Raw genomic sequence first — 26,381 nt, 5'->3', positions numbered from 1 at the left:
TCGAGATGCAAGTTAGGAGTTGGATGCAACACTAAGCTACTTTGGATCCCGAGAAACATTTATCAGCAATAAGTATGTAAACTGTTGTTCACGGAGAGTTGCATGTGTGATTATCTGCATGAGTAAGGGTGAGCTGGCTGGGAAACAGATAGTTTTACACTGCCCTCCACTAATTGCAGTAAGCTATTCAAAACATATATTATAAAAACCTAGGAGCCATAGTCTAAGCTTCAAAACCTCTCCTGCTTTGCAGATTTTAATCAGTTTTACCATAGCATATGAAGTAAATGGCAGAAGCACCTTTAAAATGATGGTTGTATGGGAGAGAAGCAGCAGAGGAGCATGAGCAGAGAGCAGTGCCTGGCTTCGGAGGGACAAAATAAGGTTGTGTCTGCAAGGTACAGGGATGCAGGAGGGACCCACATTCTTCCTACTCATGTAGCAAATTGAGGAGTGGTTATGGAAGTCTTAATGCAACACAGAATCACAGAATGAATCACAGAGTGGTTTGGGTTGGAAGGGACCTTAAAGACCATCTGGTTCCAGCCCCCCTGCCCCGGGCAGGGCCCCCTTCCCCCAGCCCAGGGGGCTCCCAGCCCCGTCCAACCTGGCCTTGAACCCTTCCAGGGAGGGGGCAGCCACAGCTGCTCTGGGCACCCTGGGCCAGCGCCTCACCGCCCGCACAGGGAAGAATTTAATCTAAATCTGCCCTCTGCCAGTTTAAAACCGTCACCCCTTGTCCCATCCCCACCCCCCCCGATCCAGAGTCCCCCCCCACCTCTCCTGTCCCCCCTTTAAGCCCTGGGAGGCCGCTCGAAGGGCTCCCCGGCCCCTTCTCTTCTCCAGGCTGAACCCCCCCAACTCTCTCAGCCCGGCCCCCCAGGGGAGCTGCTCCAGCCCCCCCAGCATCTCCGTGGCCTCCTCTGGCCCCGCTCGAGCAGCTCCGGGTCCTTCTGCTGTTGGGGGCCCCCGAGCTGGCCCCAGCACTGCAGGGGGGTCTCCCCAGAGCGGAGCAGAGGGGGACAATCCCCCCCCTGGCCCTGCTGCCCCCCCTGCTCTGGCTGCAGCCCAGGGCACGGGTGGGTTCTGGGCTGCCAGCGCACGGGGCTGCCTCACGGGCAGTTTTCCCCCCACCAGCCCCCCCAGTCCCTCTCCTTGGGGCTGCTCTCCAGCCACTCCTCGAGGGCCCAGCCTGGGTTTGTGCTGGGGATTGCCCCGGCCCACGGGCAGGACCTTGCCCTTGGCCTTGTTGAACCCCAGGAGGTTTGCCCGGGCCCCCCTCTCCAGCCTGCCCAGGTCCCTCGGGATGCCATCCCTGCCCTCCCACGTGTCCCCCACCACACAGCTCGGGGTCGTTGCATGTGCCCATGAAATAAATCCTCATTCTCTCTGGTAAACATGATCTTTGCTGTCACACCATGCGCTTCCTGAGAGTGCACTGGCTGGCTTCTGGGCTGAGGCTGCTGAAAGATTTCAGATTACTACCTTTCCACTTCTATTATAAGAACTAAAGGAAATCATTTTAGCTGCCTTTTGCTTAAAAAGAGGTTTCTTCGTGCAGTGGAAGTTGACAGTGTGCTTACTGATAAGGTGTCAGTGCTGTTCTAGGTAGACATGCTCGAGAACTGAAGACAGTTGAGGAATGTGATGGCAAATTCCACTGCACCACCGAGTCCTCAGGGATAGCTGACAGTTGATAAATACCTGGAAATACTCTACATTCTCCTTATTACATTTATTAATATTAATATATGCTAAAGGAGCACCAGCAACACTAACTACAGGTACAGTTGAACATTTGTGCAGTTTTCATAAATAGCGGAAGCAGTGACATTAAACATATGCAGGAATCCCCGTAGTTATAAATATTTACAAATATTTATTTTGGCAAGAGCACCTAATTCAGATGTTCCTAGCTGCACTCCCTAATGCAGTGTGCATGTTTGTCACACGATATGGTCCTCAAATTGATAGTTGAATTAGTCTGAATGGAAGGGATTTCCCTTGGTGTATCACTTTGTATTTCTCAGATACTTAAATTTCATTACAGCTGGGGGAAAAAACACACCGCTCCAGCTACGCGCAATTAACACACGGGTGTTGTGGAGTCTGCGTTGATTCATTTGCCAGCAAGAGAGTTCTAATGTATTGTGTGGTACGTGAGCACGATCTCGCTCCGTAATTAATAATCCTTATCAGAGCCACCTAAGCGTCTCTTGGTATGCCGTGAATTGCAGTTCAAGAGACACTTATGAATTCCTAGCTCAGGCACTTTCCAAAAGACTCAAGCGTGGGAAGCCGTGTCCCACTGAAACACAGCTCTGTCAAATTTTGCCTGTAGGTTTTCTTTTCCCCCTCCGAGATGGTCAAGAGAAGGTTAGATGCCAGCCCAAGCCCCCAGCGTGTGGCTGTTACCTTGGCAGAAGTAGTTCAGTGCGTGGCGTTGCAGAAGGGTAAGACTGCACTGCAGTTGGCCATACGTGGGTCTGAATCCTCGCTACCTGTTCAAATTTGCCTTGATGGCTTTAACTGAAGCAGAAGCTCGTATTTTCCCAAAGTTTCGGTTTTATTTGTTCATGGGACAGCTGTTGTATGTTAGCAGATTTCCTGCTTCTCATGTTAGTCGGTGGTGGGTTCTCTTGCTGCTTATGGGTCTTCTTTCACAAAGCATCAGCAGAAAAAAAAAAAACAAAAAAACAAAAAAACAAACATTTTTAAATAAGAAAATTAAATTGCAAGCCCCCCCAAATATAAAATTGGGCCACAGTCTAGAATCAGTTGAGTTTTCAAGCTTTATGGTTTTGAAGCTAAGAAGGGCCTTTTTGCATGGAAAACTATGGTTTAATGTGATAATTATATTCCCTCTGGCTCTGTTGTAACAAGATGGGTATCAGTAGCAGCAAGGATGAGCGATGCAAGCATCACCTTGGGTCAGCACCCCAAATCCTGGTCCGAGGTCCCTGGAAGCTGGGTGCAATCTGCGCAGCGGTGATTGCCTGAGCTGGTAAGAGCGCTGCATCGCCAGCGCCCCTGTGTTTTGCTGAGCCTGCACCATCTATTTCCTGTCAAATACTGTCTGTGGGGTTTGTTTTCAGCCCTCAGTGTGGAGAAATATTCATGCCGTAAGAAGACACGGCGGTTCAGACAGAGCACGCAAATAGGTTTTCTTCAGTGGTTTTCAGAGGCTGTGACAGACACCAACAAAGTGATTTCTTTTCGCTTTTCATGGGTACGATTGGAGAGGTTGCTTCATTATTTTTCTTTTTTTTTTAATTTTTATTTTTTCAACTTTGAAAAGATTTGAAAACTATATTAAGAATAGGCTTTGTGGAAACTAGGGTCAGAATCAGCGGAAACAATATATCTCTAATGAAACTTCTATAAGCCATCCAGATACAAATTGGTCTTTTCATTTACATTTCACTACAGATGTCAATGAAAGCACAGTTCCTTCTAAAGCATCCTAATGTATGTAAACCATTGCAGGAAGCATAGCATGCAAAGCTTAGGAGACTGCAGATGGAGAGAAAAGGCTCCTGATTTCATAAAAATAACAAAACCTGTTTTAACATATTGTGCATTAAATATTGTTCATTTGCATACTTTCTATGGCTAGGTTATAAAAGCCCACCATGTGGTGGACTTGTTGGAAGTCTGAAAAGATACTCTTTCTCCAAATGGAGATGTGTTAGTGGAAGCTGCTGCTTAATTATAAAACAAAAATAACTAGTTTTCTCTAGTTTTTTTTTTTTGTGTGTGTTTTTTCTTTTGTAGGTTTTTAGAGTCTGGATTTTTTGTTGTTTACATAAAATTCAATAGAATTAGGAAGGGAAACATAGGTGCAATCACCGCAAATTCTGCTAACTGGGGTTCGGTGTTTTACAACAGTCTGCCTGCTTGGAACCGGCAGCAGCAGGGACTCCTCCATCAAGAGTTTCCAGCAGATAGCCAGGCAGATTGTAAAGTACCTCTTACATTATTTTTTTGCATCTTTATATAGAATGGTATAATTTTATGTGTATCGTCTATAGTGTATCCGCGGCTGAAGCATCGGATGGTACAAATATATATCATACCGCAAATCAAAATAGGAAATTGCTGTCAAAAGCATAAATAGAAAAACGTGCAAAAGGAGAAGGAGAAATCAGTGTACGTGGGGTGGGAGAGTCTTGCGTGCGCGCATGCTGCTGGGGTTTGGAGCAGGGTGGAGGGAGCAGGTTCCCTGTCGCAGTCGCCGTGGCTTGCCCTGGTGCCTCTCCACACAGAGGATTTTGTGAAGCTGGAGCAGTGGGTGGTATCCGAGCACAGGCACCCATTAAGTCCAGTCTCGGAGAAGTCTCGTCCATCGGCAGAGCGGTAAGGGTTTTGAAGGTTAAGGTTTGCCAGCTTCACATCAATCTGCTAGTTTATAAGCTGCCAACGTAAAGAGCCGGAGGGGCAGGCGCAAGGCGACGGGGGCGGGGGGGAGCCGGTGTGCTGCTGCCTTCGGGGGAGTTTGCAAGATTAATCGGAGCAGCCCAAGTAGTTGGCTTTAGCATGGGTCTTGCTGGAGAGGGTGCAAATGAAACTGGGAGGTGGTTAATCTTACTCCGAGCTTTATTTGTTTTTTTTTTTTTTTTTTAAGAAAAAGCAATTTTCAGTGGAACTCGGGGGAGAAGCCCTGTGCGAGGGGAGGTGCCTTTAACAAGCCCCGTGGAGATCCATTCACACCTAGCCAAGCTCCAAGCTGCTGGGGCTTGTCGGTTGTCATCTGCTTTGCCACAGCCTGGCTTGCTCCTGGCCGGCTGTCAAGACGCCGGGTGTTCTCTGACCACTGACAGGTACCCCCCCCGGGGCCCGGCGGATCACACCGCCACCTCCAATCCCTGGGGGGAATCCCCCTCGGACCCCAAAAGGAAGCTCTGGGCTGGGGAGACCCACCCCATATTTCCCAGGAGGTTGGTGTGTCCATGCACGTCTTCCAGGTGCTGGGATTTGGAGACCAAAGCGGGGAACTTGCACAGTGGACAGGGGCAGGAGCCTTTGGTGCTTCAAGTCTTGAACATCCCGTTTGATGAAAGCTTTGCAAATCTTGACCTTAATTAGGCAGCCTGTCTCTTGGTCCTTCCCATGAATGCATGCAAGTCGAGAGGGCTGGGATGAATCCTGCCTTGAGAGATTATTCGCTATATATTAAAAAAAAAAAAAAAATTCAGCCAATTCTTTTGTAATGAGGCTTAGTTGGTTATCATGCCCACAAGGCAACTAGTGCTTCTGCACTTAGCTTGGGGTGTGAGGTTTGCAAGGCAGACGGGAAGTGACCGGCACTTAATGAAGTTAAAAGGATATATTTGTCCCAGTCCATGGAAAAACCTCTATATACACAGAGAGAGAAAAGGACTGTTGGAGAAAGAAGAGTGCAAAGTCATATAATTAAAGGCTTGTTAAAAAAAAACAAAACAAAACATGTGCAAGGGAACTGAACTGTTCTTGCAAAGCCTGCACTGCTGACGGCATATTTTGCTGCAAGTGCCTGACTCAGTGAGCTCAACAGTTCTCCTTCGGCGTGGGGCTTGTACGTGATGAACATTAGGAGCATTTGTAATTAAAGCGTCCTAATGGGGTTTTACTTAAAACAGATGATGGAGAGAAAATGAAGACCCAGCTGGAGCTGTGGCTTGCGCTGGCTCGGCGCAGGCTCCGGCAGGGCAGCGGTGGCAGCCGATGGCTCGTGGAGCCGCCGTGGGGATCGAGCCACACGCTTCTGCCACGGCAAAGTGCTTGGGGAAGCACCTATTTGGGTGGAAGCTTTTTGTCACTTTCTCAAATTGGGTGCTTTCTGAATAGGATTCTTGTGCTTATAAACAGAGCGTGCCCTGAAGCCTGGAGCGTGCAGTGCCTATGGTTTGGCATAAGAGCTGTCCTGAACTAAAAGTGGGGCTACGTGAAGTGAGTCGTGGTGCAGGAGCCTCTAGATGAAGAAAATATGCCGTTTTCCTTGTTTCGATGAGTTAAGCAGCATTATTGTCACCTGATAGCAGCTTCTGGTTTAGCTCTGGGAAGTCTGACGGTGCTAATTTGCTCTTTTTCCCCTCATTCCTTCTCCGCAGCAGCAGCAGGAGATGCTGGCAATGAAGCATCAGCAGGAACTGTTGGAGCACCAGAGGAAGTTGGAGCAGCACCGACAGGAGCAGGAGCTGGAGAAGCAGCACCGAGAGCAGAAACTTCAGCAGCTAAAAAACAAAGAGAAAGGAAAAGAGAGTAAGTAGTGAAAACTCCCTTGTTTCAGTGATGACAGGTAGAGCAGATGAATGGAAGCCATAAAGCAGCTTTATAAAGCTGGAGAAACCTTCAAGATAACCTCTCTACAGAGCTCGGCTGCACAGGGAGCTTATGTAAAATGTTAAGAGGTATTGAGGGTAAGAGAGGAATGTATTTCTATGCTTTATCTTCATTTTTGTCTTACTAAATGCCATTTTAGCGTTTTTCAAAAGGAAGCGTATCGTCTCTTTACTTGATTTAACGTTTTTTGAAGTATTTTTGGCAGCATTCCTAATGGAGGCAGAATATTAAGCCCATAAAATACACCAGATGCACACTGCATTTCTTTTTCTTTTACTTTTCTTAATTTCACTCTTTTAAGACGTAGCCGAGTTCTCAGTTCTTAGCTTTAAAGTGTTTTCATTCAGAAAGTACTTCTTTCATGAGGTTACAGATTGTGGTTGGCTTTCCCACGTGTCATTATGCACTTCATAAGATTCAGTAAAGTGATTATGGCCTCACAATTTCCCTTATCAAAGACACTTTGGTTGCTTGTTCAGTTTTCTTTTAGAAGTGAATGGGAGGAAAAATACCTCGCCAAGTTGTACTATCAACTCGTTAGGTCTTCATTTCAAACGAAATAAAGAAGCCTGTGATGGAAGAAGCGGAGAGGGCTGAAGAGTGCCAGGAGATGGGATGCTCTCTGGGACGAGGAACAAGATAAAGCCCCAGGAACAGTTTTTCTAGTAGGAAAGGACTGGGGTCTAGGAGACTAAAAAAAATTATCTGAAGGTTGTATTCCCCACACCCTGCATGTGCATCTTGCAACAGCAAGCTTTAAGCTGCAACCACAGTGGGGGAACGCACAGGCCTGCCTCAGTATCTTCGCAGAGCAGTTCATAGGAGGTCCAACGTGTCTGTGTGTGCTTGGTTTGGGTTTCGTTCATTTTCAATGCTGGAAGGACCAAAGGATCAGAATCTACTTAAAAGAACCAGTTCAACATTCAAGAGTGAGTAAAGGTTTGCAGGTTTGCTACTTTGGTGCCTGGTTGGCTACCACGTGCAATGCTTTCCATTTTCCTCTGGCAGCTTTGTGTTGTTTTTCCAAAGTAAAGGCAGTGAGTTCGAAGTGGATGAAAGCTATAAGCGTTTCCACTTCACCCTGCTGTTCTCATCTGCTTTTGATATTGTGTCAGTGTTTTGCTGGGTGTCTCTGCAAAATCAATATCTGGTTATTCTCACTAAAGTAATTTGCAAATAAATAAAAATGCCTGAATCTCTGAAAAATAGCAAAAGCATCGAAGCGCCTTTTGAATGAAGCACATAGGTGTAGAGGGAAAGAACAGAATTTGGGAACGTTAAGTTGAAGATCCTGTTCCCATGGCTACAGTTTTATTTTTAAATTACTTTTTATTTAAGAAGTACTATGGTGTATAATCATTATAGCAGCTCAGCTCTTAAGAATACTTAAGTTATTTTTCTCACATCAGAAAATTTTGCTAAGCGTAACACAGCTAAAATTGTCCTGATCTGAAATATGAAGACTGCTTAACAGATGTGTAGTTTATTCTTCTTCCTTCCTCCATCACTGTAAGCCAAAATACACTGTTTTGTACCTTTCAGAAGACAAATCGCAAATCAGTTTAGCTTAACACAATATCAGCTCCTTGGGTTCTCATCTTGGGAGCCTTAACCTGTCCCTCATGAACTGATACCTGCTATCGTAAAACTTTTGATCAAAAGCATGACTTCTGCGAAAGGAAGGAAAATATATACGAGAGTAGAGATGGCTGTTGTGCAGGATAAGGAGCGATAGTCATCCTGTCTTTCCACTGTTAGGATTGAACCTAGGACCAGCCCAGTGCACCGGTGTCTTCAGACACTTCTGGGCATGGGCCATTCAATCCCTTGCTGCTCAGGCGGCCTCAGATCGTGACTTGTCTTGGACTTTCTCCTGCAAGTTGGCCAGCTGCGATCAGCCCACACTATAATTAAGGGCTTTCTCCCGTTCATTTCCATTTGTTCTGCTCCTCTGCTCTTGTGTTGTACAACCTCCTCCTTCCGTGAGAGCCTGGGCCTGCTTCTGCCCTCCCTCACCCTCTCCGCATCACCCCTGCCTTATCCTATATTTGGATACTGTTTGACCCTGGGACAATATATAACTTGGTTTTGTCTCTGCGGCAGTAACCTTGCTCAGTCTTTTGGCTCTTCAGAGCCATCCCGTCTGCAGTGCTTTGCTCATTGTGGCTCTCTCGGGTTTGCAGTCTTATCAGTTGATCTGCTCCTTGCTCCCCTCTCCTCCCAATCACTCAGGCCCTCCGAAATCAATAGGCCAGCTCCTCAGCTTGGTTTTCCCCACCGTGCACAGCTGCTCCCCCAGCCAGGGCTGCTGCGTGGGCTCTTGCTCTCCCGTTCCTTCTCTCTCATCCTCCTTTTACTCTGCCGTGCCTTTTGCTTCCATGGGGGTCCAGTGTCTTGCTTCCTGCCCGTGGACTTATTCTGTGTGTACGGGCTTTTGATGTCTGCCTTCTGCTCTCGTCCTCTTCGCTTACGCCCCTGCACGGGACATTCTGTCGCGTTTGTGACAGGTTGTCCCTTTCTGCCCTTGGAGCCCTCTTTAACATCTTTACAGGATATTGCACAGTGCTTCTGCCTGTAACAATGTGACTGGGTCCAAAATAACCCAACATACTATATTAAAAGTGAGTTAGATGGGTTTTTTTCTTGTAATCTTTCAACTTTCAGTCTTTCAAGGGTCGAGAGCTGAGTAAAGGTCTTGCATGACAGCTTGGTCCATGGCTCCGATGATGCCCAGGGAAGGAGAAGCCTACAGGTTTTTATCTTGTTAAGTGTATATGAGGCCTTTCAGCTACTAATTAAGGAGGAGGACATACCAGGGGAGCTTTTGTAAACCTCAGGATTCAAAAATGTTTAGCTTCAAGTCTTCTAAATAATGTCATATTTATCCAAAACTGACAGAACACAGCCATGTTTGATTATTTTAAAAATGCAATTAGATTAAAGATGACAGTTTTTGGAGTGGGAAGGCCTTTAAGCATGAATTTGTCACCTGTTCTGGTCTAGCTGTGTAGCTTGCTACACTCACACAAATTTATCTCCAGCTCCTCAGCTGAACTTCCTGTTGGGCTACATGCCAACCCTACGTTTGTAGAGCTAGTGAGAAAGGCAGGGCTCCAAAAAGGTAAATTTTCAAGCTTTTGAAGGCGACTTCAGTGGTTGAACACTCTTACATCTTCAGACAGTGCTTTATAGAAATACTGCGGTTTTCTTTGCTTGGGGAAGATACAAAAAACCGTTTCCCCAACCTGTCAAATGTCATTGCTGAGTATGATCCAGGAGACAAAAGATCACCTTGTCGTATTTTAAGTTTTTATTCCCAGTAGAGCAGACAGTTTTCCTGGCCTTTTCATCTTCTTGCAGCCCAGATATTTTCCCTTGGAATTCTTGCTTTACGCCACGGTATAGATGAACCGTCATTTTCCACATGTTCTGCTTGCCAAACTTCCTATGCATTACTCCATCAGGAACTCTGCCTGCGAATCTGTTCTGTCAACCGAATGATAATTCTAATCCATCATCGCAGTAAAACAGACTGGTCTCTATTGTGGAGGAAATAATGATTAGAAATTACACAGTTGACATTTTAACTCTATGCTACAAAATTACTGACTTTCTTCTTTAAATGTTAGATTTTCTATTTGAAGAAATAGATTGCACACTTGTAAATGAATTGGAATATTATGTAGGTCTTATTGTACACAGATATTTTTGAACAAAGAGGTCCCTATTTACAAGAGTTTTCAAGACAAAATCTACATATGAGACATTCGTTTCATTCCCCTTCTGCTTGCAGATGTGACATTTAAAAACTTGAGTGTACACAAGACCCTTTTTCTGAAATACCTTTGATTAAAAGAAAGCTGGAATACCTAGTACAAGTGCTTTATTCTAAGTGTACTTTTATGCAAGTGTAAAAATCCTCTTCAGAAATCTTTTATAGTGAAATGATAAATCTCTGATTAAATCTCTGTTTTCAAACATAAGTTGTGATTATATGCAAAGCTAAAGGCAAAAAAAAAAAATAAAAGAGCACTCCTTATTGGAGGCGCTTTGTTCTTTTCTCTTTGAAAGAAAAGCTCTTCTTTTGGACTGGAAATCAAAGATTTAATTCTGAATCTTTTTAGAAATTTAAATTCTTTAAAGGATGTGAATTGATTAAATATCCTTTTTTATGTTTGACATTTCAGGTGCAGTGGCAAGCACAGAAGTAAAGATGAAATTACAAGAATTTGTCTTAAATAAGAAGAAGGCATTGGCACACCGGAATCTCAACCACTGTATATCCAGCGACCCTCGCTTCTGGTACGGGTAAGTGGTACTGGGCTTATCTTTACGATTCAGCCGGTGCCACCTTTTTTCACAATTGCTGGAGGTGTGGGGAATAGACCTTGATGTGTTTTCTGGATAAACCAGAACAGTGTTAGAAGCAGAGTTTGACTTTGCTGTCCATTTCCCAAATGCATTTTCCCAGAGGGTTTCAGTGTGAATAATTTTCCTATTTTCCGCGATGCTCTCATTGTTTTTCTGAGTAGAGTTCTTTGCTGTCATCTTTAATCCACGATTATTCAAACTCATGAGTTCTACCATCAAGATCAACCTTTGTAAGTTCTCTGGCTTTTCATCCAGGATTTTGTCCTGCCAGGTGTTATAAAACTTGAACTTCAGTAAAACGGGGAAATTATTTTTTATGTTTAGTGAGTTGCAGCTCAGGATAGTTGAACTAGCGTTACATTTTTAAAGCAATGCTTACTGCTCATCTTCACCTCTGAAAGTTGGAAGTTTTGTTTGCTTGGTGGTTCTCTGTAAACTGCTGGAAACATCAAGTGTAACTTGTTTGTACTTCTAATTGCAACTGCCCCAACATCTACATTTTCAGCTGTTGGTGTCCAAGAAAACCTAAATGTCTTGTGGGTAGAGGAGGTAACAGCTGGTGTTACAATGACATGGGAGCAAAGAGGGACTTATTCAGTTAGTTCAAGTGCACCAAACAGTAAATATAAATGATGGCGTTATTAACAAAGTGCAAGTTAAAGTTCCAGAAATTCACTTCTTTGTTGTATAAAAAGGAAATGAGAAAATTTGAGATGATTTGGAAACTTCCACTACTCTAGCATTGGGAATATTGGGGAAGAATTAAAAAAAAAAAAAAAAGAAAATAGCATTTTGGATTTTATCTTTAGTGTCCATAAAATTCATGAAATTTTGAATGACAGAAGTCAAAGAAATTTTGCTATGAAATTTGTGTTCAAGCCAAGTGTCTGACAATAATTTAAGATTTAAGAAATTAGCATGTGTACAGGGTTGATGAGGTCATAGCCAGAAGGTGTTTCCAAATTCGAGAAAGTATGCTGAAATTAAATTTGAAAGATATCCCAGCTATGAGCCAGTACAGAAATGCTGAAGTGTAGTTGGCAGAAAAATTCAAACATTATTCCAGTAGGGTGAGATGGAGCAGTTTTAATACATCTCTGAAAATCTGACCTGAGACTTGAAAATTGTACGGTTATGGCACTGGTTAAAGTAGTGAAATGTTGTTAGTTTATGCAAAGATAATATTTAAGGCCCATTAGGTTGGTATCAAGGATAGTAGAAGAAATAGGAGAAACTGAATTTCAGTCAAGACGACATAAATATCTTTTGCAGATAACTGATTTTTCCACGGTGTTTAACTGAGACCAAGAAATCTGGGGATTTTATTAAAGGTGGCTGCAGCCTTTGAGCCACCGCGTTCTCCATTTTTTTTCCCAGTTGGTTAAAATGCCTGGTAATGCAGAAGTGGTATCAAGTCAATTAGAATTAAGGATAGTAAATAAGTGCTTTCTGCCAAACCCTTTGGTCCTTTGGCCTTGAAGAAACCTGGCATAGAATTGCCATCGCAGGTGAATTTAGAAGAGAGAAAAATAGATTTGGGAGTTTTCTGAATTCCTTATGTTTTGCACAGTTTTCAATTAACTGCTTTTTCACCAAGAATCCATAATATGGAGGTGAACTGAAGGGCAGCGGTGTGTAATACCCCTGTATGTTGCAGGGCAGGGGGTGATGCAGGGGGGTTAGTTACCCAAGTCATGTTTACGGTTTCGCTGTGCTCCTTGCCTTGTTTTAAGCTAATGCTGAGAACTTTCCGAGCACCAATATATTGTTTAGGTTCCCTGTGATGCCAACAACATACAGACTGTTGCGCAGGGGGTTGTCCTATTTCTTGTGGATTTAACGGGCTCGCCATCCCCTCATCTTCCCTCCATCTGTTTTGTGGTGGGAAGAGGATCAGTATCCTGGTTTCCAACACAAGATGTGAAGAGGGAAGAAGGAGCCTCCAAGGCCTCACAAATCTTTCTAAGGGTCTGTCTCAGTGATAAGTTGCAGGCAGGCAGGAGCTTGTGCCGCTCAGCCTTTGAGGAGGGCAGATGGCAGCAGGCCTGCGTGAAGGTAGTGTCTTATCTTGCAGTGGAGGATTTTTAAATGCCCCCTGGAGTTGTTAAGGCAGAAGTTGAACATTTTTCGGTTCCGTTCTATTTTAAAAATATTTTTTAAAAAAAAGAGAAAACCTTTAAATTAATTACATATTACTGTTTATTTATATGGCATCTCATAGGTTACCAGCTCAGTTATAAAGTTATTTATGTACACACATACTTCTAATGTGATTCAATTGGGTGGTGTTTGGATTTAGCACACACAAATGAGGCTTGCAGAAGATAGACTTGATGCTCCTACTGTGAGCAGGCAAGCCAATTAAATGGTAACAGATGCTGAAATAGTCTTTTAAATGACACGCCTGCTTTTAAGCACTTCCTTTGGTCTTATTAAGGTTTGTGAATTCCTCTTTAAAAAAATTGAAAGCGTTACTTGGAAAAAACAGATCTCCTAAGGGTATTGAGCACCGCAGCAGTTCTACGTCAACGGCTGTGACATGAAACGTGTTCTGCTGACGTGTGAAATAGCTGTCGATCCCCTGGCCCTTTGGGCCAGGCTTCAGTTGTCCACTGAGATGTCCGGGTGCTTTTTGCCTTCAGTACCTTGTATCTGTTTGAACATCAACACTGTCGGTTGCTGGTGCAACGTTGAGTGTTTATAGTTACTAAATATTTTCTGATTAATCACTGGTGTTAAAGGGTCATTGTCGCACACGCACGTGCGGATCAACCCTTGAGGTGAAAAGGGACCAGTTTTAGAGGTTTTGCAGAATATAGTCGGGAGTCCAAAGGATCTACTAAATGAAAGAAAAGAACTTGGTAATGCTCAGTAATGTTGGGGGCTTTCACAGAGGTCTTGCTCAGTCCTCAGCTCCATGGTAATTCAAACCACATTGTAAACTCTGATATATAGAGCTTCAGTCTGTATGTAATTGTTTAAAAAAGCTTTGTGGACTATAATTTTTAGATTACGTTGATGATAGGCAATGACAAAAGAGGTTCTTCTGAATTTGATTGTCAGATTGTCCCTCCTGTGGATCCTGAACCCACTGGACAGCCCTGCTCCCAGGAGGTTTTGCTCCTCAAGATACAACATAAGTAAGAGTGGCTTAACAGGAACACAGACAAAGCACCTTGAGCTTAGCAAACAGGGCTGTTATTTCCCTAGGAAGTCGTCAGAAATGCGCTTAGGAAGTAGCCACTCAATGCAGTAGCAATGATGAAAGGGAGTTTAACCGAGTATTTGCATGGTAAGGATGTAGAGAGATACAATTATCCATTCAATTATTCCAGTGTACCCGGGTGTCTACAGTCTCTGTACACAAAAAGTTCTAACACAGTGTGCTTGAATATATATTCAGTTTACACTGCATGAATATGTTCGAAGCGTCATGTATGCTTCGCTGTGCACATGGGCTTTTGAAGGACCTCAGAGCTCAAAGAACAGGGAGTGCGTTATGTGAAGGTATGTGCTTTCAGGAATGCCTGAAAACTCAATTTAGTCTGCGATCTGATCTCTTTCAAGAGCTCTGAAATTCTTGGGCAGGCATGCAGACCGGTGCATTCTGCTCGAAGCAGCGTAGGGTGTTGGATCCCAGTCCGCGAGCCGTATAATGCATTCCTGTTTGCAGAGTTAAAGATCTGTCATTCAGCAACCCCAAAGCACATCTAAACAGGCGCTTTGAGTTCCTGCGCATTCCCTAACAAAGTGATGAAAATAGCTTCAATGTATGTGATTGTGCAGCTTAAGTCATGATCGAAAAAAAAAAAAAAAAAAAAAAAAGGAGAAAGAAAAGTCTATTACTTGTGTAGGCAAGAGCAAAAAATGTCATTGTGTGACACGATGGGTTTGAGGGCTCTTGGCTTGCAGCGTCCAGGCTTCCTGTTTGTGAAACATCTCTCTGTGCTGCCTTCCCATGGTATGAACAGATCTGGGCAGAGAAAGCAACTTCTGTTTTCAGGAGGGATTCAAATATTTTTCAGTTTGGTTCTGTTTTGATTTCAGGTGATGATTAAACTGCGTGCATGTGGGCATTTATTGGTGCGAATGTAAAAGAGTACACGATGTGCGCAAATGCTAATGAAAAATACAACCGTGTAAGAGCCTGAAAAATTATTCTGCCTGTATGTACAGAGAAGCTTGGAATATAAAGGGGGGAGGATTAGGCAACCACAGTGAATCACACTGCTTGGTAAGAACTGTGGGTATAGAAGATTTTGATGTAGATGTTCAAATAAACTTTTCAGAGGTTTATTTGTAACAAAATCATGGAGAAAATTTGATGCATCTTCCTGACGTTTCATTAGCCCCCCTTATTTTTTGAAGGGTATAACTCGTAGTGGGATTGATGTTATGTGTCTCACCAAACAGCCTACTTCTGATTTGAGCTTTCAAAACATACTACTCAAGGAACTGGATGAATTGGTGTAATTTTCAACTGGGAATGGCTCATTTTGTTTCCTTAAAGAACCTTTTGTAGGAGAATATTTTTAACCAAGGTCTCCAAGAATGCCTGGTAAAATTTCAAATATTCACTTCTTTTGACAAAGTGCTCGCGTTCTGTTTTCCCATATTCTTTAGCATTTTGAAGAGGCAATACAGGGTTGAATTTCTGGTTATTTAGGTTTAAAGGGTAAGATTTTTGGATAGCTGTGTGGCTGTTACCCGTATGGCTAAATCAGTCATTCTGTTGATGTAGCTACTCTGCTAACATGCAGAGTGTGGAGACTTCCCAAAGTCTGTACTGATCGGGGTGGTAGAGCTCCTGAGAAACAGCAAGGCTGGGCACAAGTCATTAAGTAGGAAAGATGCAGCCAACAAACGGGTAGGAGGCTTAGAAAACTCATTCATTATTTAATATCCTTAGCAAACAGACTGTAATTTACTTCCAGCAGCCTGCTCAAACAAAGCTATAAATTATCAGCTTCGAGAAGTTAATCTGGAAAGGTGTTGAGTGCTTTGGCCCTATCTCTGCGAAGTACTTGGGTCGGGAGGCAGAGAAGCAAAAGGCAGAAGACCACCTATGCAGCATGGCTGCTGTTAGCCAATTTAAACGTGTGGCACCTAATGTGTTCGTCCTTCAGTTTTGTTTCATCCTTAGGCTTTGTCTACTATGTCTGGGTTTTATTCAGTGAAGGGAAATTGTTCATTTGTGCTGCGGCTGAGGGGAGTAATGACACCCATGCTTAGCTTCAGGGATATGACTTATCAAAACCCAGCCCGAGTACGTGTTTAAAATTATACTCATGGTTAAATACTTTCATGAGTTGAGCCATGCTCAACGGGGTAATTCTTATACTGAAAATTAAGCATGTTTATTTACCTCCCTGTCTATTCGACTTTAGTGTCTTTTTTGTATGAGTACGTAGGAGGAGAAAGCTAGTACCAAGATCTTTTTCTTTGCACTGATCATCACTAAGATAACAGATGAGGTGAAGCTGCACCTGTTCCCTTTGTGTGTCACCGGTGTAAAGTGCGTCTCCATTCTCTTTCCTTTCGTGCAGGAAGACACAGCACAGCTCTCTGGACCAGAGCTCCCCACCCCAAAGTGGCGTATCCGGCACCTACAATCACCCTGTACTGGGGATGTATGATTCCAAAGATGACTTCCCACTCAGAAAAACAGGTACCGCTCACGTTGATTTTCTGTGTTGCCTACTGTCTTTGCTGTGACACTTGGTCCTCTTATTTTTTTTATTTTTTTTATTTTTTTTTTTTTTTAGGTATGTTACCGAAAAGCTGCATTTCATGGGGTGATTTATTTAACAAGCACCCACTCCATCCTGCTCCCCCTTCATCTGTCACTGTGCGCGCAGTGTTAGGGGGAGGCTGGAGGTGCTTTGGGTGTGCAAGCTTGCAAAGCTGCAGGCAGGAGACAGCGGAGTTGTGTGTCAAAGTTTGTGAGATGTTTTCACAAAGTCAAAGCTAATACAGAGATCTGGGTGTCTGAAGTCGAAGTATGTTTTGCTGAGTGAGAAAAGTACCAAGAAAAGTTCATTTCTTCTGGGATTTGCATTTTATATACAAGTTTATACTTAAAATAAATAAAAATGTTTCTGCCAGTCAAAGCGTTGGGACTTCCTGCAAGGGTTTTGGTTCACACCTAGACAGTTATTTCTCAGTTAGGTTTTTGCCTGCACAGTGGCTAAGCAGGTCAGTTATTTCTCAACTATATATTATGTAAACCAGGTTGTTTTGGTTGGCTGTGGTCCTCAGCTCCATACTGCGTGCCTAAGCCAACACAGCCTCAGCTTCTAACCTGGCCAGCTCGTGCTCCTCAGCTGCTTCCTTCGGGGAACAGCTGAGCTTCCGTGAGCTCGTCCTGAGTGGGGGAGCGACACTGCTCACGTGCATGGTGCAGACAAGGCTGCATGGTGGAAATCACTGCAGGAAAAAAAGCTTTTCTGAAAAGATGGAGCATGGAGGTAAGAGGAAGCAGGGGTATGGCTGAACTTCACACCTTCTGGAGGCGCTGCCTCGCTATTTCTCGGGTATGTTTTATGGATCTTCAAATGTGGAGGAATGGGCACCAGTAGTCAAAAAGTGTGCCGTCCTTGCAATAAGGAACGATGACAGTGCATTAACCAAATCTCCCTGTGGATTTACTGCAGTCTTTGCTCAAATTGGCTGCTCTAAATCAGTTCCCAAGAGCTGGCAGCCCCTTCTTTTCGTTCTGGGAGGGATGTAGGTGTTCTCATGGCACTTATTCTCCCAGTAGTTAGAAGCAGGGAAGGTCAGAGTTGCAGTGAATGGTTTAACACAATTCTTGTTACCTCTGTAAACTTGAGGATTTTTTTTCTTCTTTTGCTATCTGATGGGGAAAAAATAATCTTCACACTGCTGCCTTGTGCCTCCTGCCTCCTAGTTCTTAAAAAACCTTTTGGGGAGATTCTTATTCTGGACCATGGCACCTGGCCTTCTGGATGGATCTGTGGACGGGTGCTCAGCTGCTCAGCAGTAGATTGTCTTCCCCTTCAGGAGGCATGATGGGCTGGGTGACAAGTGCCAAACACTTCAGTTGCACAAGAAGTCAACCAAAAATTGGCAAAACCCTCTCCAGGAGATGTTTTTTTTTTTTCCTTCTGGGCACACCACACCCTTCACCTTTGGTGGTGGTAGTTCTTACTGTGCCCTTTCTGGAGGACTCCAAAAGCAGAGCTTAGAAAACTGGATTTGCTGAAGGGTAGGGCATCCTCTAATCAACTCTTCTAGATAATGAAAGACCCTAAAATTAGAACACCCCATTAGGTGCAGCAGGCGGGCTATCCCGGGCACTGACGATGCAGCAGCAACTGATACTCTCTGGGCTTCAGGAGTTTTTCTTTTGTAGGGAAGGTGAGCGCTGGTGGAGGACTGCCCTCAAAGACTTCCTTCAGCAATAAGGCCGGTGAAGCACAAAGATGTGCTCGGCGTATGCATCTGCCTGGGAGGAGAAACGCAAGGCCAGGCTGCTGGCAGGCGTAGCTGCTGTTCCCTTCTCTTCTGCTGAAGGCTTTCAGGCTCCTCTGGGAAATTGCAGCATTTCCATGCAGGGAGGCATCCGTTGGCACCATACCTATCGCTCAGGGCCTGTGGACGGCGTGATTCTGAGAGATAGGTAGACGTTTCCTATACCTTGCAGAGCCAGGTGATCCATTTCTGATGGATCAGCAACGTCACGGCATAAATGGGCTTTGACGTGCTCCAAAACCTCCCTTGCCCATCACTTTAGGGGACGTTACTTGTCAGATTGAGTCTGAGGATCAGACGCCCTTCTTGCTCCCAGTGTTACGGAGAGGGATTTCTGCAGGAGAAGGAGAGCATCTGCACATCTCACCCCTTTGCTGCTTCCCAGACTGAGCTCTCAATAAGACTCTGTCTGAATAAAAACCCTGTCGGACAGGATGTATTAAGGATGATAAATGTACCTAATCGCATTATTAAAAATGGAAGCAACCAAAATCATTGTTGTTTTAAAACAGGAAGATGTCGAGCTGATTTGGTTTCTCCAGAACGCTGATGCTTGTTCTTTCTGGGCACCAGCATTAATCTTTTGGGGACTGGTCTGTGATACAAATGAGTTCACTTGAAAGGTTCAGGGGAGAATTGTTTTCTGTTGTTTTCTTTTATTTTCCTTTCAACGCAACAGCACGTCAGTCTCTGGCATAGCGATATCCTGCAGAAATCCCATTGCCAAGAATGTTAAGTTGCTTGGAGAAGAAAGGCTCCTGAACAGTCTGGTGTAAACAAAAGGCAGGGAAGGCTGGAGCCCATCCTAAATAAAGTTCTTTATTGCGGGTGAGCTTTTCAGATTTTTGGCACCAGGCAAAACTCTGGCTTTGTGTTTGTAATTTAAAACCACCATATCGTGCAGTCCAATTTTATTAAATTTGATTAAATATTTGCAGTTCAAATAACAAGAGTCCATCACAATACAGTTCTGATTACCAGGCCTGGAATCTGACCAACATCATCATGAGGGACAGGGTGACTTAGGGGGCTGCAGGAAAGCAGTTTGAGTGATCATTTCTTCTAGGGTGCATTTTCAGAGCTGGCAGCCTGTCCTGCACATTGAGAAATTTTTAGGAAGAATAAGCGTGTCATTGCGCTGGGTTTTAAAAATACTACCTTTCTTTACTCTTATTTAAAGCGCCATGAGGCGCTCACAAGTTATCCCTGTGTGCACACTTCGAGATAACTTTCTAGCCTTGAAGCCCACGTGCGAATGTTGTGGGAGAGACCCGGCGCACCGGCCACGCTCGCTTTGGTAGGAGGAGACGTGTGCGTGAGCGATCTTTTAAGGATGCTTGAAAGTGTTCAGCATGGGAAACAGGCAGCGCTTGCAACGCGCTCCTAATGCATCCTGTCCCCTGAAATCCTACCCTGTCTCATTTGTTTTACTAAATTATGTTCCAGTTTCTCGGCCGTTTGGTTTCTGCACAAAATTGTTTTCCTGTCAGGCTGCTGGCTGGTGCAGACACTAATTGCTTGAATCCTGTTCTTAGCCTGGCTGAGGGGGATTCATTTCACTCAGTTCCCTCTATCTAAACACTTCGGGGCTCTTCATTTTTTTAACTGAACTGAGAACAGTTTGGTTGCTGCTGCTCATGCTTTTGCTGTTAAATAACTGGATTAGCACAAGTATTTTTATTTCCCCTTTTGCGTAGTTTCCTTTATTATATATACATTTCATTTAGTGTATGCATTTTGTCAACAGCTGTTGAGAGGGGGAAAATATAAGTGGCCTTTTCTGCCCCCAGATCAAGGTTGGCGTCTTCCAAATTTAATGAAGCTTCATTATGTGCTGTACTGGGACCCTCTAAGAAAAAAAACTCTGGAGAATCCTTTCAGAGTGATTCTTAGTCTGGGTTGGGGCAGTCTTTTGTCGCCTGCTTAGATAACCCTATTGTTTGGGTTTACAACCCTATTTTATTTAGATAAACTGATTGTTTGTCAACAGCTTTCTTGGAGCTGCTGAAGTTATTTTTAACATAGCTTTTCCATTTTGCATTTCTAAGGAATATTCTGTCCTCATTTTCTCCCCAGGGACAAGGTTGTTCATGGTGTTCCCTGCTTTCTGAAATGTGAGCAGTGGACGTATTAAAACATGCTGTTAACTAGAAAGCTGACACAACCACCATCATTGAGATCTGCAAAAAGAAAACCAATTAACTTTTTGACATGCTTTTCCTCTTGCTTACATAGGGGTTTTTGTTTGCTTTGGGGTTTTTTCACATCCCGTGCATGGCTGGACCGTGTCCTGTCAGACAGTAGCTTTCCCACTTACTCCTGCATAGAAGTAGGGTAAGGATTCCTTGTGTTCATTGGGACTTGACAGCTAATCAGGGTTTGTGATGAGAGCCACAGCATTTCAATTAGTTGTCGCTAAAATCAGGAGAAGTTTTGCCAAACTCGGCACCTGCTAGACTCGCCTGGCCAACACACATTCAGCTCGCTGGGATGCGCGAACTGGAAACATTTCCCTGTATCTATATTTAAACCTGACCCCAAAGTGAGAAAAACAGCTCGTTTCTTTTGAAGGGCCCATAAAAGATGTTCTCCAAAGTTGCCAGTGCAAAAATGGCTGCATCTGTAGGACCCGTGTGGGTTGTGAAGCAGGCTCAGATCTTGTCATGGTTTTGCTCCTGCTGTTGGATAAATCAAACCTTTCCCAAGACAGCTGCTCTCCTTCGGCCCTCCTCGTGCCCGCACGGGAGGGATCTGTGCCTTTGCTGCGGCCTAATTCCCCTGCCCTGGGCTCGCTGCTGCTCTTTAAACCTTTCTCCCGACAGATCTGTCAGCAGAGGTGGGATTTTTGACAAAGCCGACGGTATCAAAAATGCCCTATTGTTTCATTTTGTCATTTTTACATTTGTGCTGAGTGACCCTCTGGTGTTTGCCAAACCGCTGTGGTTCATTGCGCACAAGAAGACCTCCTGCACCCGTCAAGAGCAACGGGGTGGCTGTTTTTTGGTGCCTTTGGCTCAGTTCCTGGGGCAACTTGGCCTGTGGCTGCTGCAGCCAACGGTCACTGTTTTGTGAAGCATCTCTGAGGCTCTGGGTCCTGGCTTTTCCTTTACCTCCAGTATCACAGCTGGCTGCACTGGAGACGAGAAGATCAGAAGGATGTTGATGGGCATGAAGATTTTAAGGAGGCGATGGATTCCTGTGGTCCCAAATATGTTTTCACTGCAGAGCTGTGGGATAGCATCTCAGGGTGTGAGTTTCCACTATTTCCAAAGCTAGACTGAATTGAATGCCAGACTGGGAGCTTACAAAGACATCTTTGGCAAGTATATGTCTCTGAATTTCCTGCCTTAGATAGTAAATGAGCGTATGCGTGCGTGTGGTATGTACTTGGGGAGAAGTGACGAGTAAAAGTGTCACAGACCCCTCTTTCAGCATCTTTTCTCTGGGGACCAGGGAAGAACAAGTACCCTACCCAAAACCCTCCCATCTCAGCAACGTCTCTTGCCTTCTGCACGAGTGATGACAGAAGAAGGAGAACTGGTTATAAGGTCAAGAACTGTGTCTTAGGGCTTGTGGTAAAGGGGAAAAAAAAAGCTGTCCTCAGCCTTCACAACCCACACAGTTAAGAACTAGCAGGAAAGATCCAAGGAGAAGTTTTTAGCTTGGCATTGTCAGCCCACGGCTCACGCACCCCTTAGCTGCAGTGACCTCCCTCAAGGAGGAAAGGAATGCAACGAAATGGAGACCTCTCCTCATGCTTGCCTGTATGTGGTGCAAACGGGCAGAATCCGGCCCAACTGCCCCTTGGAGGGCTGCCCTGGCCAGTGGTTTTCCTGAATTTCACCACCATTTGGGACCTACTGCTGAAATAAATGCGTTGCCCAAGCTGATGGTCCTGGCAACCACCAGAGTTTCCAGCCCACTCCTCGAAGAAATAGAAAAGGTCGACGTTGTTGTTCCGGCTGAATCAAGCATGGGCAGATTGGGAGCAATGACTTCTTCTAAGCCCCAGCTTGCACTTAGATGGGTGATGATGAGATGTGCCTAGGCTGCAGCATCCCGATCGCTTGCTGGCCATGAAACAGGCAGCGTGGTCCTTCCCTGCTTGGAGCCACAAATCCGCGCGTGTGCACAGCGTACGCTCACTGGCTCACAGTGGGAGCCCGTGGGCTGGCACTAACTGTCTCCTGTTTGCTAATATTCTTCTTTTTCCGTGCAAAAGAGAGGAGCCTCAGAGAGGAAAACTCTCTCAGCATCCTGTGATGTTGGTTTCCTCACAGTATTGCAGAAGCACCGAGTTGTTTTGAGTCTTATTTGCAGCCAAGCAGGTGAAATTGTTCTGAACTTCTTGCATTTAAAAGAAAGAGAAGGGAAAGTGAAAGGATTTGTCAATAATTAAAACGTTGCATTTGTCAAGAAAGGCATAATACCTCTCTGAGTTGCTTCTGATTATTGGAATGTTTGAAGTGGCTTGTTTTATGACAAAGATTGTTTAGAGGAAAATAGAGTAGGCTGAAATCCTGGTGCAGTGTAGGAGTATAATTTAGAGAAAATCTTTGAGCTTTGTACGGCATGGAGTGTCACTCAACTTCGAGAGCATCTTTGCTTTCCCACCCACGCTGTCCTTCCAGCTGATGTGGTCAGAGGTCTGGCTTTCCTGGGCGGCTCGCTGTGTCCCAGGGACCCACGCGCTGCCTCGGGGAGTGCTCTGCTGAGAGGAGGCACTCACCTGCATGAGAAATCCTTATTGTTATAAATAGCCTTTCCTGCTCCTGGTCAGGGCGTCAGTCTCTCTAATCTACAAATAATTTATCAAACACAGAAATTACTTTATTACGGTGATGCTACAGAATAGCTCTTCAGACCAGTCCATTGACATCTCAGAGAGCAGCAACAAACCAAAGTGCAGCTGGAGGACCAGCAAATGCTTGCTTTAGTCCTTCCATTTCTTCTGGCAATCGCAGCTAAATGCATACTGGGGAATTCTCCATTCCCATGTTTTTCTTTAGCGCCAGCAGCTATGGACTGTGTTCCCTGGGTGCTTCTCTCTAGCGTTGAGCCTTGCCTACAAGCAAAAAGCAGAGCACCCCCCTCCCTTCCTCGCCCAGGGCGCTGATAAAGCCGGGTGCACTTTTGATGTGAGCCCTGGGGATCCATGGGGGAAAGCCAGCACTTCCCATCAGAGCACCTCTTGAGGAGTACTGTCAGTGGTGCATTGAAGGAGACACCTCTTTCAGTAGAAGACTGAACAAAATCTTCTGGTTTAGTGTCTCTTTAGATTCAATGTCTTTAGTTGCTCTGGGGAGCAGGGGCTCCAGGAGGCCCAGGACCTAGCCCTCAATCATTCATTGAACCTGCCCAGCTCCTCCTTGGTCCTCTCAGCTCCATTTCTGCTTCACAGGGACTGCCAGGATCACGCAGAATTTCACTTTTATGTGTGCATATACATATATATATATATGTGCCCAGGTTTGTTCTGGCCAGTGCTGAGACACTTGGCCTTTGGGCCGCTGCATCTTGCAGAGAGGAGAATCAAGTCTGAGCTAGGAGTGCGTGACGAGTGCGTGTCTGTCATCTGTGGGCCAGCTTTGACCACAAGCACCACGTGAACGACATCCAGAGCAGTAATTTGGAGTGGTTTCTCCAAATTGAAACACGACAGCTGAGCTCTAAGGAAACTGCATCTCTCAAGCCATGTCCTACAGGCTTCTCGATGCACTGTTTCCCCTCTCCTGCCCTCAGCAGTTTGCAGCCGTGTGTGACATCATGAGATTGATTTATTGGGTTGGTGTTGCTCTTTTAGTTCCTTGGAAGAGCATCCAGGGCAGCAGGAGGCTGGAGGTAGGGCAGGTCGCTCCTTCCCACGGGAGCAGCCCAGTGTCAGCAAGGGGAGGGGAGATGCTTGTGGGAAACAGCATGGAGAAGGGAAAAAAGGCAAACTGCACAGAGCTGGCAGGACAAGGCATGGACATGGTCATCACAGCCATGGCAGGAAGGTTTCTAGGTACAGAACAGATTGCAGCTCAAAAACAAATGGTCTGTGGGACTCTGGTGAAGGGTGGAGGGGACACCACCATCCGTGTTTGACCCACCTTGGAACTTCTATATATTAACAAGTTAGAGTTCAGTAAAGGTCAGTGCAGTTCTTGAGTTTACAATGCCTGTAGAGTTTTTTGGGAAAAGCTCATTTTAGTGTAAGGAGGTTGTCCCCAAAAGTTGTGGCCACTGTGGGTCACTTGCTGGGGTCTCCCCGGTTTTGTAGCTGCTCCCTGTCCTCATGTTCAGGCAGCTGGTGGCTCCCTCTGCTCCAGGTACTGCAGCTTTTTGGTTGCTATCAGAAATTGCCTCTTTTTCTCTTACCTTCTACAGAGCTCAGTGCTGGTTTAAACACTTTATTGGAGAAACTCGCTTGGAGGATCTTATTCTCTCCTTTCTATTCCTTGTCCCTTTCACATATCTCTTACCTTTCCTCTCAGCTAATGCTTTGAACTGTGCAGAGCTGCTGTCTTTATTTAGGCTTTGGAGAGGGAAAGACAGAAATGAGATGTGGCATTTCCACGTGTTTGTTTTTCTAGTCCAGTTTTGGCTGTTCGCAGCGGAAACCTTCGTGGTTCTCCGTTACGCTGTGATTTTGTGTGGTTTTGTCGTCAGGCAAGCAAATGATAGCAAAGCTGTAAAAAGTGTCAGCGTTCTGTGCTCAGTTTAATGGGCGTTAGAGCCTTCTTTCTACTGCTGAAATGCTGCGACTACTAAATTTCAGCATGAAAAGTGCCAAATGCTGACCTTTAATAAGTTTTAATTTTAAGGACACGGTACTTCCAGAAATAGCCCTTCCACAGAGCTCTTCCACAGTGCTTGTGCCAACGCAGTGTTAGGAGAAGAGGAAGAAAACGCAGCAAATGTCTTTATCTGTCCCTTTCTAATCATGTACTTGTGTTCCTAGGCGTATTATTTCAGGTGATGAGCTTAGTACCATGCTGGATGGCATAAAAAACGCTTTGTTTCTGCAGAAGAGCAGGCTGTCTTGTTTTTATTCTTGTTTTGCTTTCTGGTTTGGGGATTTTCTGCTGCCACTTTTGCCCTGTGGTACCTGTCTCTCTTAGGTATGTTTGTGGGACCCTATTCGTCTTGTCCCCCTCTATGCTGATGCCTACAAGTGTTGAAAATCCAGCACCTTGGCTTGCCTGGGCTTCAGAGGGATAACGGTGAAACAATTTTCAATCTTTTTGTTTGACCAGAGATGAATTTTACTGTGTCCAGTTTTAGCAGGCCCTCCTGACTAGATGGGTCACGATCCACAATTTTTGGAGAGGGGAGACCACACCATGCACACGAAGGAGCAGTAATGAAGGTCTGGGATAGAGCCAGCCAGGGAGCAAAGAAGCCACAGAGTGGGGAGCGAGTACTGAATTGCAGGACGTGTGGTCTCTCCTGCTTAAGCAAAAGAAAATTCATCTTTATTAAAATTTTGTGATGTGCAAAAGGCTAGTTTCAGACAGCTGTCTCTCTCCTGTGCTTACCCATGGGGTGACCTGGATGTTAGGAGAGAAACAAGGTAGTTGTGTTGGTCTTTGCCTGGCTGGTGAGGCTTAGTATGGAGCTTTAAAATAATAATAAAAGAATAAGTTTCCCTTCTCAGTCCCCAGCTGCTGAAATTAAGATGTGCAAGGACTGGAATCAGGGCTTTCATGGTGCATGGTTTTCTTTTTTTTTTTTTTCCATAAATGTAGATGGGTAATGGGAACAGGGCAAATGCTGCCCAGGACTGTGTTCTTTGACTTCCATAGACTTAATGTCAGATTAGTTCAGCAGCTTAGTGGATGCAATTCTAGGAAGAAAACAATGAGAATGACATAAATGTTGAAGAATTGGATTACACGGATCCTGCTGCAATAAATGACGTATAAGAAGGGTAACTTGGGTTTGAGCCTGTGAAAACTAGGGAAGCTTTTGGCTTATGCTCTAGTTATTAATTTACTTGGAGGAAAACAAAATATTCTTTGTATAAATCCTTATTATAGGCCAAATTAAATATGTCACCGCTGAAGAAATCCCACTGGCATTGTGGAAGCTGACTCAGACTTGGGCAGGGCCTTCATTTGTTTGCTAAACAGGAATCAAACTAATTTTTTGATAACTTTAGGGCATTTGTTTAAAAGACCTCACCTTAAGATGTGGAAGACTAGTAAGTTTTGTAA

The 26,381-nt window shown here is 44.7% G+C and overlaps 1 protein-coding gene across 12 annotated transcripts in view; it reads left to right on the top strand.

The window, feature by feature from the left end:
* HDAC4 (histone deacetylase 4) overlaps positions 1 to 26,381 on the top strand; it is a 267,634-nt gene that overhangs the window by 153,536 nt on the left and 87,717 nt on the right. For 7 of the 12 annotated variants that reach the window (XM_042783708.1, XM_042783716.1, XM_042783714.1 and 4 more), the window contains 3 exons: positions 6,090 to 6,240; positions 10,509 to 10,629; positions 16,239 to 16,360. In XM_042783708.1, coding sequence (XP_042639642.1) covers positions 6,090 to 6,240; positions 10,509 to 10,629; positions 16,239 to 16,360 — 394 coding nt within the window. The remainder of the gene's footprint in view (positions 1 to 6,089; positions 6,241 to 10,508; positions 10,630 to 16,238; positions 16,361 to 26,381) is intronic. The other 5 variants (XM_042783712.1, XM_042783717.1, XM_042783710.1 and 2 more) reach the window with 2 other exon arrangements.

The sequence above is a fragment of the Tyto alba genome, unplaced genomic scaffold (assembly GCF_018691265.1).
Source record: "Tyto alba isolate M040663 unplaced genomic scaffold, T.alba_DEE_v4.0 Super-Scaffold_7, whole genome shotgun sequence".
NCBI classification, from domain to species: Eukaryota; Metazoa; Chordata; class Aves; order Strigiformes; family Tytonidae; genus Tyto; species Tyto alba.
The sequence above is the reverse complement of the archived record's forward strand: the minus strand, read 5'-3'. Positions and strand labels throughout refer to the sequence as shown.